Source organism: Monodelphis domestica, chromosome 5, assembly GCF_027887165.1.
Source record: "Monodelphis domestica isolate mMonDom1 chromosome 5, mMonDom1.pri, whole genome shotgun sequence".
In the NCBI taxonomy this organism is placed as follows: Eukaryota; Metazoa; Chordata; class Mammalia; order Didelphimorphia; family Didelphidae; genus Monodelphis; species Monodelphis domestica.
This window is the reverse complement of record NC_077231.1, coordinates 319,201,427-319,215,776: the sequence shown is the minus strand read 5'-3', so window position 1 is coordinate 319,215,776 and position 14,350 is coordinate 319,201,427. Positions and strand designations below refer to the sequence as shown.

Genomic DNA, 14,350 nt, shown 5'->3' with positions numbered 1-14,350 from the left:
GTCAGTATCAAAGTCAGAGAAGGAGAACCTCTATAGAGTCCATTAAAACAAGACCAGGAGTTGACTGTGGCTCAAATAATGAGCTTCTTATTCTAAAATTCAGATTTAAACTGAAGAAAGGAGGGAAAACCATCAGACCATATAGGTATGATCTAAATAATATCCTTTATGACTATGAAGTAGAAGTGATAAGTAGATTTAATGGATCTGATCTAGTAGAGTACCTGAAGAATGATGGACAGAGGTTCACAATACCATACCATATCCCAAAGAAAAAGCATGAAAGCCAAAGTGTGTGAGGCTTTAGAAATAGCTGACAAGAGGGGCAGCTAGGTGGCTCAGTGGATTTAGAGCCAGGCCTACAGATGGCAGGTCCTGGGTTCAAATCTGGACTCAGATACTTCCTAGCTGTGTGACCCTGGGCAATTCACTTAACCACCACCACCCTCTTGCCGAGCCCTTAACCACTCTTCTACCTTTGAACCAATACACAGTATAGATTTCAAGACAGAAGATAAGGGTTAAAAAAAAGAAATTGCCAAGGAAAGAAGGAAAGGGAAAGGAAAGATCTACCCAAGGGAATGCAGAATTCCAGACAATAGCAAGGAGAAATAAGAAAGTTTCCTTAAATAATCAATGCAAAGAAATAGAAGAAAACAATAGAATAGGAAAGACAAGAGATCTTGTCAAGAAAGTCAGAGACAGCAAAGGAATATTTCATGCAAAAATGGGCATGATGAAAGATGAAAATGTCAGGGACCTAATAGAAGTAGAAGAAATTAAGAAGAGGTAGAAAGAATATTCAGAATAACTATTCGAAAAAGATCTTAACATCGCCAGTAACTATGATACTGTGGTTCCTGATCTAGAGTCAGATATCCAGGAGAATGAAGTCAAATGGACTGTGGACATCAGTGCTAACAATAAGGTCAATGGTGGTAATGGAATTAAAGCTTAGCTACTTAGAATCTTGAAAGCTGATGCCATAATGGGCTAGACCCAATAGGGCCATGACCTGTGGATTGGAAAAGATCGGTTTACATCCCAATCCTAAAACAAGGGCAAGGCCAAGGAAGATTTGAATGACCAATCAACTGTATTTATCACAGGTGCCGGAAAGGTTAAGCTGAAGATTCTACAAGTTAGGTCTCAGCTATATGTGAACCAAAAATAACCAGAAGAAAAGGCTGGTTTTTGAAGAGGCTGAGGAACCAGAGACCAAATTGCCAATATTCACTCAATTATGGAGAAAGCAAGGGAATTCCAGAAAATCATCCACTTTTGCTTCATTGGCCACATGAAAGCCTGTGACTGCACAGATCAAAACAAATATGGCAAGTCCTCAAAAATATGGGAGTATCAGATCATCTTATTTATCTCCTGAGGAGCCTGAACAGGCTAAAAAACAACAGTTAGAACTGAATATGGAACAACTGATTAGTTTAAGATTGGAAACAGAGTACGACAAAGTTATATATTGTCACATTATGTAATGAACTTCTATGTAGAGGACATCATGCAAAAATGTCAGACTGGACAAGTCAAGAGTCAAAATTAAGGTTTCTGGGAGAAATATCAACACTCTCAGAGATGCAGATGATGCCTCTGATGGCAGTATGTGAAGAAAAATTTAAAAGCCTCTTATTGAGGGTAAAAAAGGAGAGGATAGAAAACTGGCTTAAAGCTTAACAACTAAACACCCAAAATCTTAGCAATTGGTGCCACTACTTCCTGTCAACAAGAGGGAGAAGAATGGAAGCAAGGTCAGATTTTATATTTTGGGACTCAAAGATCCCTGCAGACAGGGACTGCAGCCATGACAGTGAACGGCACTTGCTCCTCAGAAGGAAAGCTAGGGCGAATCTGGACACAAACCCCAAGCTATGGTTTTCCCATTAGCAACGCATGGTTGGGAGAGTTGAATTATAAGGAAAGCTGAACATTACAGAATTGACATGTTAGAATTGTAGTGTTGGAGAAGATAATGAGAGTTCCTTAAACTGAAGACTAGAAATTGAATTATCTACATTATTGTCTAGATATACAGAGTAGAGACCATCTTCATAGAGAGACCACTAACTCTACAGCAAAAGATGAAATTACTAAAGGAGATGAGACAAGAAAAAAAGAAAGACTAGGCAGTAGGTGAAAGCTAAGGTTATAATCATCATCATCATAAAATAGTTTCTACTATGTATTAGACACTGTATTAAGTGCTTTACAAATATTATGTCATTTGATTCTCACAATAATTCTGGGGATGTTATTATCTCTATTTTACAGTCAAGGAAACTGAGGTAGAGGTTAAGAGAATTCCTAAGGCTATTCATCTAGTAACTTTCTGAACTCAGGTCTCCCTGACTCCAGGAACAGAGTTTTATGCACTGGACTTCCCAGCTTCCTCATATACAACCATGTTTAAGGGCTATTGAACTATAATCCAGCAAAGAAAATTGAAAAGAATTGATCAAAGATTCAGGACAATAACCAAGAAAAAGCAGCATTACAGAAGGGACAGAGAAAGGAAGTATTCAGGACGTTTGAGTTTTAAACTCCTCACAGTTGGTAACAGATAGGGGAGTCCATGCTGCATGGCTGGCACAAAGAACTCAGAACTTATGTTCTCCCTCTAGCCCTTCTGGAGCTAACTGGGTGACCTTGGACAGGTTGTTTCACTCCTTGTAATTCTATCTCTTCAACTGCAGGGATGAAAACCTCCAGTTCCACCTAGTTCACATTATCTCCCTGAACATCACATCCTCTTTCTGTGTTCCTTGAAAACTATAAAGGCCTATACAAATACAATAAGCTGGGTCCCTGGGTGTGCTGCCTGCCACACAGTGAATGCTGCCCTTATGTTTGCTGAATGAATGGCCATGACAGGGGAGGAAGGCAGACATGGGAAGTCTGATTTGATGTATCCTCTATAAATTCGTATACTCAGAGAAAGCAAAACAATCAAAGTTCATCTGAGGCCATGAACCAAAAACTATGTATTTTTAAGAAAGAAGAGTGACAATACCATGACTATCTTTAAAAGTATCAACCTGGATGGAATATTATTCTGCTGAAAGGAATAATGTACTGGAGGGATCCCACGTGAACTGGAAAGACCTCCAGGAATTGATACAGAGTAAAAGGAGAAGAACCAGGAGAATGTTGTACACAGAGATGGATGCATTGTAGCACTATCCAATGTAACTGACTTTGCTACTAGCAGCAATGCAATGACCCAGGACAATCCAGAGGAATTTAGAAGAACATTATCCACATCCAGAGAAAGAACCGTGGGAGCAGAAACACAGAAGAAAAACAACTGCTTGATTACATGGGTCGATGGAGATATGACTGGGGATGTAGATTCTAAAGGATCACCCTAATGCAAATATTAATAATATGACAAAAGGTCTTGATCAATGACACATGTAAAACCCAATAGATTTGCTTGTTGGCTATGGGAGGGGTGTGGGAGGAGGGGAGGGAAAGAACATGAATCATGTAACCATGGGAAAATATTCTAAATTAATTTATTAAATAAAAATTTTCAGATAAAAATAAATAAATAAAATTATCCACCTGTGGCATGGAGAAATGAAAACAGTCTAATGGACTGACAATCTGAAGAAAGAAAGACAAAATGAACCTAGCACTGCTGAAGGGCATCTGGGAGCCCCTATTGAAGGGTGCCCATTTATATATGCTTCAACAGGTATTCAGGAAGATGGCCAGGAGTAATTATTGGACTAAATGACAGCCAAGTTCATTCCCAGCTCAAAATCTCCAAATCTACGATCTCCACCCCACTGGGGCCCTTCTGCACCATTTGACCCAGCTACCTTAGAACAAATGTGCTTAGTCAAGCCAAACAAGTTCCCACATATACCATGTCCAAAAATGTGTGCCTCAGGCTCCACCTTGAATCATTCATATGGGTCAAGGAGGTGGATAACATTCTACTATATCATCATTTGAAATTCTCATCCTATGCTAGTTATTGGCAAGTGATTATTAAGGTCTCCTTGGAAAATTATCAAGAAGCATCCTGACTCCAAACTCAAAAGTTCAGCATCCCAGTGACTAGCATTTTCTCTTTCTGATCCAAACAAGCAAGGGAAGTCACCACAGCCCATGAGAGGAAAGAGCACTACCTTCACCACCCATGTAAAAAGGGGAATAATCTCTAGCAATGATCTGTCTTGCAGATAGTGGCATATAGCTGTCCCTCCCAGATCTCCAAGACCCTGTTAATTATGATAGCCCATAGAAGAAGGCTTCCCACCTCATAATCACCATCTCCACTTATTGGCTTGTCTTTGTTGAAAGACTCCTTAATAAAAATGTATACACTGGCACAACAACCACTGGTAATTACAAGATTAAAATATCGCACATTTTCAGTGGGAGATTTGCATCACATTCTTGGGATCACATAAAGTGGTTGGAAATCTATTTCATGAAAAGCACCTGCAGGAGAGCAACAGGGGCATTAGGTAACCTGGGCCCAAACATAGCAATTGGTGACCACATAGAGTACTGTAAAGGGTGGGAAGGCTGAGGCTACCATTTAATTTTTTTTAATAAGTATTCTTAAATGTTGCTATATTTGCTCTATTTAGGTAGTTTATAAAGCTAATACATTTAATGTATTTAATTTTCTTAACTATTTCCAAATTAGATGTAAACATTTTTAAGAACCAATTTCTTAAAATTTTTAGATCTAAATTCTCTCTCCCTTTTGTTCCTCCCATACCCCTTGAGAAGGCGAGCAATATGATATCAATTATACACAGGAAGTCATGCAAAACATATTTCCCTATTAGCCATGTTGCAAAAAAATACTCAGACCAAAAAAAAAAAGAAGAAAGTTTTAAAAGTTGGCTTCCTCTGCACTCAGAGCTCATCAGTTCTCTGTTTGGAGAAGAATGGAAGCTACCATTCTGGTAACTCTGTTTTCCTCCTGGAAAAAAGAAAGGAAAAACTCTCCCACTTTCCCTCTCCGTGGCTTCAGTGTGGCAGGAGTTGTCTTTTGAAGCCCTGGAGAGATGACTGCGATACTTGCCCCGAGAGGTAATCGCTGTGCAGTCACTGAGTTCACAATGCAATTATGTTGATCAGACATTCATCAAGCTTACGTGGCCAGCCCTGGGCTAGGCAATGAGAGGACAAAAGCAAAAGGAAGTGGTTCTTGCTCTCAAAGAGCTCTTTTTTATAGCCAGATAAGTAAAGACAGAAGAGATGCTCTGTCTCCTGTATTAAACTGATGGGGAAAGGAATGGTGAGGGCCGGTCCTAGGACAGTAGGGCAGTCCTAGATGATGGGGAGAGGCAGCGACTTGCCCACTCTAACAGCCAGTATGAGTCAGAGGCAGAACTCAAAATCAGATTTTCCTTGCTCCACAACACCATCTTGCCTTTCCTATCACAAGCAGTTGGTACAATTTCTGTTTTCCTTTTTAACTCTTCCCTTCCATCTCAGAATCAATATGGCGCATTGGTTCCAAAGCAGAAGAACAGTAAGGGCTAGGCAATGGGGGTTGAGTGACTTGCCCAGGCTCACAGGGCTAAAACATGGCAGAGGCTCAATCGGAACTCAGAGCTTCTAACTTCCAATTCTGGGGCGCCACGCACCGCGCCCCCTCTCTGCTTCTTTCTATTCTCCTCAGACTCAGCAAGCTAATACACAACAAAACGTCCAATAAGTCCTCCTTGATGCCCCCTCAGCATTACATATTGGTATGGTCTGCTCAGAACAAACACAAAAACCGTCCAAGGTGCGGGTTCAAGTCCATCTCAGCACAGGCTTGCTCTGCCAGAGCCACACCCCCACTCTCATCCTGAGCTTTCTCTCTGATCTGGAAGCTTCTCTGCTGCACTGCCTCAGTTTCCCTAGTGCTTCCCTGCCTGGGGCCTCACAAGAGGAACCCGACATGGCCTGGCCTGCTTCAGGCCACCCTTCGTGGCCTTCACTGGCCCCCCGAGCTGCCCTGGTGGGTACAGAATGAAGGTGTAAGAAAACCATGCTTGCCGGATGAATGAATAAGCCATGGAAGAAGGGGGTCACTCATCGACCTGGCAGAACAGGGCGAAGGCGGTCTCACCACAAGCAGAGTCCCCGGAAGCGGGAGTCTTCTCCCTGCAACATGGCGCCCTGCTCCAACCTGGCAACCAGCCCAGCCCAGGGCCGGGTTGAAGGTCTGGCTCCATTCTGTCCCCACCCCCCTTTCGGAGGGTCCGTGGCCACCCCTATAAGCCCTCCATCGTCACAGCGGCCCGGGCCGCAGCACGTACCCCATGATCGTTGGCGGCACTGACCACCCTCGCGAGGACGTCTTCTTCAACGAAGGGTCTCACGGCATCATGGATGATCACCACCTTGGGCGTGGGCAGCTGGGAATGCGGCTGGTCTCCCGCCAAGGCCTTGAGCCCACTGAAAATGGACTGATGGCGCGTGGCCCCAGCTTCCACCAGGGTGACCCTCTGATGCTGGTACCGCCGGACGATGGACTTCATGGTGTCCATGTTCTCCTTGGTCACAGCCACAACAATGTCCTTTATCCAGCTCACCCTAAAAGAGAGCAGAGACGAGAGCACTCGGTAGACAAATAGGTTCTTCGAGGCGTGGGCAAAGCTAAACGAAGATCACTGAATGAACGAGGGGCCGCATTCGTCCCAATTCACCAGCACCGCTTCTTGCCTCCGAGCTGACTGCCTGTGGGGGCCGTCTCCAGGCTCCTGCTGCTCCCCCTCTCCCCACTTCTGCCTACACTCTAACAAGGCAGCCCATGGAAAGCACGTCCCATACCTTAAAGCGCCCTATAAATGCTAGATATTAATGGGGCCTCTATGACCGAGATGGGAAATCACGAAAGGGGGAGAACTCAGCCTGTTATATTAGTTATGGGCAACTCGAAAGAAGGATGGAGCTGGATGGCCAAGGAGGCCCAAGTGCTTGGCCCCAGCGTCTCCCTGGATGGATCCTCTAAGAGCTAAGCAAGGAGGTGACCAGACCCCCAGGCCACACACAGGTTTGGGTCTTCCCAGCTGAACCGCACTCCTTACGTTGATCCCTCGGACCTTACCCAGAAGAGCGACTTGAGCATAGGGAAATTTACTGTAAATCCTCCCCCTCATTGGATCTCTTTCAAGTTCTTGAATCATCATCCTGGGAAGGTGAAGTAAATTAATCCAACCATGGAGATAGGAATGCTTCCGTCATCGTGGAAAATGATTTGGAATTTTACAAGGAAAATGTCTATGCCGTTCAACTCAAAAATCCCACTACAGAACACAGCCCAAGGAGGTCAAAGACAGAACAGTCCAACGGATGCCAAAATGTCCGTGAGAGTATTTTTGCTGGCAGTAAAGAACTTGAAAGAAAGGAAATGCCCACTGCTTGAGGCATGGATAAAGAAACTGTAAGATAGGAATGAATGGGAAGAAATATGGCAATCATGAGGAATTCAGAGAAGCTGGAGAAGATTTGGATGTACTGATGCAAAGCAAAGGAAGCCAAACTAGGAGAAAGTACACAACTTCAATCATGTAAATAAAAGCACTCAGCTCAATATATGGTGGAGTCTTTTGTGCTAGACTCTGAACTAAGTCCTGGTGATCCAAAGGTAAAAAGGAAATAGTCCCTGCTTTCAGAGAGTTTGCATCCTACATTTCAGGGGAAATAAGAAGCAATCCCTGAGAGTTCATTTTGATAGACAAACCTGCTAAAAGCCCAGCCCATGAGGATTGGTACCATGGTCAAGGGAAAGAATGCAAGATTTATCATTTTAAATCCTGGGTTCAAATCTTGACTGTCACTTTCATACCTATGGGACTCTTGAGGAAGTCAATTAACCTCCCATCCTCTTTCTACCTACCAAGCTGCTCCTTCTCTGTCTCCTTTCCTAGATACTAAACATCTCAATCTGGATGTCCTGTAGACATCATAAACTCAACTTGCCCAAAACCCAACCCACTAAACTTTTCCCAAACCTTCCCCCCTTCCTCATTTCCCAGTCACTATGGAGTGCACTAACATCCTCCCAGTAGCCCAGGTTCCCAGTGACATACTGGACTCTTCATACACTCTTTTTTTTTTTTTTTTAAATATATTTATTTGGTCATTTCCAAGCATTATTCGTTAAAGACATAGATCATTTTCTTTTCCTCCCCCCCCCAACCCCCCATAGCCGACGCGTAAGTCCACTGGGCATTAGATGTTTTCTTGATTTGAACCCATTGCTTTGTTGATAGTATTTGCATTAGAGTGTTCATTTAAAGTCTATCCTCTGTCATGTCCCCTCAACCTCTGTATTCAGGCAGTTGCTTTTTCTCGGTGTTTCCACTCCCATAGTTTATCCTTTGCTTATCTTCATACACTCTTACTTGTCCCTATCTAACCCAGTCCCAAGTGCTGTAGATTTTACCTTTGTAACATCTCTTGTATCCTCCTCCTTCTCTCCTCTGACAGTGCCCCCACCCTGACACAAGCCCTCCTCTCCTCACACCCAGACTACTGAAAGACCTTTAGGTGGGTCTGCCTGTCCTGAGTCTCTCCCCCCTCTAGTCCATCTTCCCCTCAGCTGGTGAATGAATCTTTCTAAAGAGCAGATGGGACAAGTCACTACCCACAATTCTAAGAGCTCCCACACCTCTCTATCATCTCTCTGCTCCAACAGCAAATCCTTTGGCTTTCCAGCCCTTTAGAACCTGGGCCCTTCTAATCTTTCCACTCTTCTCTTCTTACACCACACCCCCCAGCCCCCAGATATTCTGGGATCCAGTGGCACTGCTCTCTTTGCTGTTACACACACAAAACTCTCCATTTCCTGCCTTTGGCCATTTCCCCCAATTCTCTCTCCTCGTTTCCATCTTCTGGCTTCTCCCACTTCCTCCGGTTTAAGCCAAACTCTCACTTTCTACCAGAAGATTTTCTGGATTCCCCCAATTTCCAGAGCTGTCCCTCTGTTGCTTATTTGCCCTTTACCCGCTAGGAATCTTCTGTAAATAGTGCTTTCACATTTTCTCTGCATTACATTGTAAGCTCCTTGAAGGCAGGGATAGTTTGGTCTTCCTTTGTAGGCTCAGAGGCACTCAGTAGGTGCTTAATCAGTGCTCCTTGCAGACTGACTGGTCCTCTGACTATTGCTAGGCCCTCCCACTGGAGAAATTTAGTCCCAAATCAGAGGATTAGCACTTCCAGTCTCAGGTCTCAGTAAAAGACTCATTGGGAGTGAGGGTTCTGGCAAGGGCACAAACACACCCATTGAGTCTAGTCTGCCTCTAAAGAAAAGGAGACTTTGAAACCTCCTCATCAATACAATCGTTAACTACACAGCCAGCCAGTGTTCAAAGAAGCCAGACTCTTCCCTGTTGACACAGCAGAAGGGAAAGAGAAGCCCTCTCAAAGCCCCAAACCAAAGGGATGTCCAGGCTTCCCAGCTACAACAATGGGTCTTCAGAAGGAGAATGGGCCGGCCAGTCAAAGGCGATGGAAGGAAGGAAGGTCAGTGAAAACACCAGGGATTGCGGATGTTTACCCAGGGCTTTCCAGTCTGCATGACTGCACACGCATAAAGGACATAAAAAGGCTCCCGTCTCAGGGATGGCTTCAAGCACCAACGTTCAAAATTGCTTTCATGTGGAATTGGGGAAGAAAGGAAAGATGTCCTACAGAGCTTGCAAAACCTCTCCATGGATGGTCTCATTTCGAGCCTCCTCTAGAAGGTCCCAGGGCCACCCGATTCCAGGGCCAAGACATTCAGAGGACACTTGGAGGAGAGCTGCCTCCTGTCCCCTCGTCTCACTTTCGACTAATTAAGAGCTGGTGCTATGAGTAGAGAAGTCTCTTTGGTTGTCATCTTACCTGTGATTATAGCTGTAGTAGCAGCTGGACTAGTATTTATAGAGGGCTTTTAAGGCTTATCCAGATCTTATTTGGTTGAGGGCAATCCTGTGAAATAGGTGCTATTATTTCCCCATTTTACAGATGAGGAAAGTGAGGCTGACAGCTCAGTGACTTCCCCAGGGTCACAGAGTCAGTAAATGACTCAGGTAGGATTTGAACTCAGGTCTTCCGGACTCCAAGCCCAGTGCTCACTCTATCCAGTAATACTACCTCACTGGCTCATCATGTACAAACAGTAAGTGAACAGTTCTTACCCTCTGACCCTGCAATGCCATTAGGAAGCAGTTACCCCTGGGAGTCAAAGACAAGAGAGGGGAATCTAACAGCTCCCCAAATTCCTAAAGTCACTTTTTGTGAAAGCCACAAGGGGGCCCTGAAATGAGTGCGCCCCGAATTGTGATGTGACTATTAAGAAATATGCCTGTGCTCTGAGATGTGACGAAGAGGAGGAATTCAGAGAAACTGAGGCTATTCAGAGCAAATAAAGGAGAGAAGAGGCCAGGGGACGCCAGCCTGACCACTGCTGCCCACCAGCTCCACACAAAGGCAGAGGAGCCCCGGCCAAGGGGAAAGGCCCATCTTGGGGTCAGAGCCCAGACAAGGATGTACTCGTTTCCCTTCTTCCGAGAGAGGCTGAGGGCTACAGGTGCGAGGTGCTACATACCCTTGGCCGAGGGGACAATCATTTTGCTGAGACCTTCTTTGCTACTGGAATGTTCAGGAGTAAAGGAAGACACATCCTCAAATGACCAGGACATGAAGACAAAGGACTAAAGAAAACCTCTTAAAAAGAGGAGGAAGAAGAAACTCCTCTGGGGAGAACGGCTCAACGGTCCAGCTTCTGGAACTTTTTACAAAATCCACCAGTTATTGCCACCAGTCTCCTGTCAACAGGAATTCTGGAAGCCCCAAGCTTGCCCACTTCCCTTGGGAACTTGCCTTTAAAGGAAGTCCCGGCCTGACTTTGTCTAAGACTGAGCAAGGAATCTCCAAGCGTCCATCAAGTGTCCTGAATAGGAGTAATCGAAATGCTCACGTCCTCAACCACCCGTTTTGTCTTAGAAGTGTCCCAAGAAGACCAACACCTGGCAGGAACCATCCTTTCTGTACCCATTGGAAGTTAGGCCACTCCCTGATATCCTGGTCGCTAGCTACAGCCTCTTTCCCAAGCCGGCTTGTAAACTGTCAGTGTATGCCTGCTGTGCTTAATTCCCCAAAGGGTACAGAAGACCCCAAGCTCTACTGTTCTTTGGAGAATCATCTACTGCTGTGATTCCCTCAGAGACACTGGCCCCGGAGGCCCGTAGGAGTGACTCTTGTATTTAGCACTGGGCTCTGTGTGGCAGCCAAATTTCTCCTTCCTGACTAAAGATTTGACTACTTTAGTGGTTCTGGATTTTTCCAAGCCACACTCCCACCCAAAGAAGGGGGTCCCATGGATCTCATTTACAAAGGGAAAATGCCCTTCGGCAGTAAGGATGAAATTCCAAACTTTGCTCCCCAAATCTAGAACAATGGGACCTGTCACTGAGGATGGGACTGAGAACTCAGAACCACTCGGAGTGGCAGCACAGGAGGTCTTGCTCCTTCCAGGGAAGTCAAGGTTCTGTCCCCTAATCCAGCTAGTCTACTCCTGTCATTGACTTGTCATTGGATTCACTGGAGACCCAGATGCAAGTCCAAATCCATGCTCCCTCCTTCCTTCCATCTTCCACTGTGTCCTCAGCCTCTGGGACAGTCTTAGCCAAAGCAGGAAAGTCTAGCATTCATTCCACTGGCCCCTGGGAGTCCTCTGAGCCAGAGGACCCAGCAGGAAGTTGGTTTCTGAACCAGCAAGCCACAAGTTGGAGTCCTTTCTCGGGCCATACTAGCTATGGGAGCCTGGCCAAGTCACATAACCTCTCAGGAACCCAGCTTTGTGTTTCTCCCAATCTGTCCCCGTGCCCCATTCTATTTCCATGGTCCAGTTTCAGTTCTAGACTCCTGAGTGCCTCCCCCTTGGATTATTCCAGGAACCTCCAGCTGTCTCTCTGCCTCTGATCTTGGTCCTGGCCAATGTGGGACACTGCCAAAGGGGATCTCTCTGAGGCTCAGGTCAGATGACACCATTCTGTTCCTCTCACACCTTCACTGGCTGCCTACAGCCCACTCAACAAGTCCAAACTCCTAGCCTGGGCCCTCCAGGCTCTCCGCAGTCTTTATGTCCCAGCAAACCTGGACTGGTCCTTGTTCATCAAGCCCTCCTTCATCCACTAACCCTCTGCTCTTACCATTCTCTTGTCCTGAAAGGCCTCGGTCTTTACAGACAGAAGAACCTATTTTCAATGCTGGCTACTCTGTGTAACCACAGGGCCTCAGTGTCCTCCTCTGACAAATTGGGGTCCCCCCAGCACCATTATTGTGCTCAATAGAAATAACTGGTCAGACAGCACTGATTACGCATCTGCTAGGTGCCAGCCACATAGAACTGGAAAGATTCAAAGAAGAGCAAAAACAGTCCCTGCCTTCAAGGAGCTTCCAACATCCGGGAACAAAACTGGACAGAACGACCTATGGGGCAGGTCTCTACTAAGGAGATCTAAGGCAATCTGAGGGGATGAGTATTAAGGAGACCTGGGCAAGGTGGAGCTGGGACTGGAGAAAGCCAAGGAAATGAGGGGACACAGAGGAGGAGAGAAAGCCTCCCCTGGATAGGGAACAGCTAGGGAAAATGCCAGGATTCAGGAGATGGAGTGTTGAGTTTGAGGAACAGCAAGGAAGCCAGTGTCACTGGATCCCAGAAGCCATGGAGGGCTAGAAGAATGGACTAGACATTTGATCTGGGAGGTAACTGGGGACCAGGAAGGGTTTTCCCCAGGAGAGCCCAGAGCTGTCCTTGGTAGAGCAGCTAATTCTGAAATCCATCACAACCTATGTCCTGCCCAGGGCAAACCCAGCTGCAGATGGACTAGGCCTTTTTCCTTTTTTTCTGAAAGATGTCTACACAGAGCGTGCCTTTCACTAAAGTGGTAATAAGCTGAGAGGGAGGGAATGTGTGCCCTTTGGGGGGCAGAGGAGGCAGTCACCCCTGGCACCAGGTGGCTCCAAAAAGGCATTCCCTGTGTTGGTCCTTCCCTAGGTTAGTCCCACATCTCAGGCAGAGGAAAGGCAAATCCATCATCGTCCCAAGACTTTGATGGTCCCACACCCACACCTGTGTGCTCAGTCTGGGAGCCTCGGATGAACAGAGGACTTCCTGGAGGAGGCCTCCCCAAGCCTGAGCCTCATCCTTCCAAGAATGATTGTCTGGAAGCCCAGGAGGCTGGACAGTCCTGGAGGCAGACAGGAAGTGGGGAAGGCCGGAATCACCTCGTTCCAGCCGAGGCCACCAGATCCCAATGGCTTTGCCTTCCCCGGTTTCTTAAACATGAGAGGAGCAACGGACTCTCGGTATTCTGGGGCACACGGGTTCCCAGTATTCTGGGACACACGGGCTCCGAGAGCACGCCGGGTGGCCCAAGCCGGGTAGCCTCCAGCGGTCGGAGGCTGCCCCTCCCGAGCCCACACTCAGGTCCCTGGATCTCTCCAAAGCCGGGAGGCGAAAGGCCATCCTCCCGAACCCGCTACTCTGCAGTCAACAGGGCGGCCAGGCAGCAGCTCCGGATTCTGGAGCTGGACAGCTCGGGAAGCTGGAACTGGGCTTGGGAGCGGAGGAAGATTAGGAAAGTGACAGGTGGAGGGGGGAGGGGAGAGCGGCCAGAGGGGGCGGGGCACGCACGCGTACGCCCGCCCCCCACGGCCCCCGTCGGCCCTACCTCTGCAGAGCCTGCACGGTGTAGCTGATGAGTGGCCTCCCGAGCGCCGGGCAGAACTGTTTGGGCGTGGGCCCGCCCATCCGCTCCCCGCATCCACCCGCTGGCAGCACAGCTGCCACGGCAACGGCCATGGCCGTGGGGCTGGAGGCCGGGCCCGGTTCCCTGCCCAGCCCGGGCACCGCAGGCCGCAGCTCCCTTTCGCCGTCCCGCGTGGGCCCCTGCTCCATGGCGCTCCGGGGAAGGGGCAGGCTCCGCCCGCGCCCGCCCGCTGGCCAGCCTAGCCTGTCAATCACGCCCGACGTGGGCGGGGAGGGCCGGGGGCTGCGCCCCCCCAATGCCCCACCCCTCCCCTCCGGCTGAGGTCTGCGGAGGAGCTCTCTCTTGCCCTAGCGCCCCAGAGGGCGGGGAAAGCCTCAGTTTCTTCCTGGGACGGGCTGCCCAGGAGAACCGGCCCCACCTCGGCTCCCCCGCCCCAGGGGCGCTACTTTATATGCACTTTGTGTTTCTTTTAGCCTGGAGACTTGGGATCACTCCAGCCTGGTGCCTTTCCACTAGGGGAAACTGAAGCCCAGGGGCAGTGGCTGGACCCTTCATAGGTGCTCACTGCCCCGCTGAATGGTAGTGCAGTGGGGCCTACCAGTACCCCCGCCGGATGT

At 47.6% G+C, this 14,350-nt stretch overlaps 1 protein-coding gene across 7 annotated transcripts in view; it reads right to left on the bottom strand.

Annotated features, from left to right (window-relative positions):
• CRPPA (CDP-L-ribitol pyrophosphorylase A) overlaps positions 1–13,974 on the bottom strand; it is a 249,321-nt gene extending 235,347 nt beyond the window's left edge. For 4 of the 7 annotated variants that reach the window (XR_473753.3, XR_473754.3, XR_008912541.1 and 1 more), the window contains exons 1-2: positions 13,695–13,971; positions 6,288–6,564 (exon numbers count right to left, since the gene is read on the bottom strand). Coding sequence is in view for 4 of the 7 variants with exons in the window: in XM_007505431.3 (XP_007505493.1) it covers positions 6,288–6,564; positions 13,695–13,921 (504 nt within the window). In the remaining 3 variants the exon portion in view is untranslated. Of the gene's footprint in view, positions 1–6,287; positions 6,565–13,694 lie in introns of all 7 variants that reach the window. The other 3 variants (XM_007505429.3, XM_007505428.3, XM_007505430.3) reach the window with 3 other exon arrangements.
• Between the last annotated feature and the right edge of the window lie 376 nt (positions 13,975–14,350).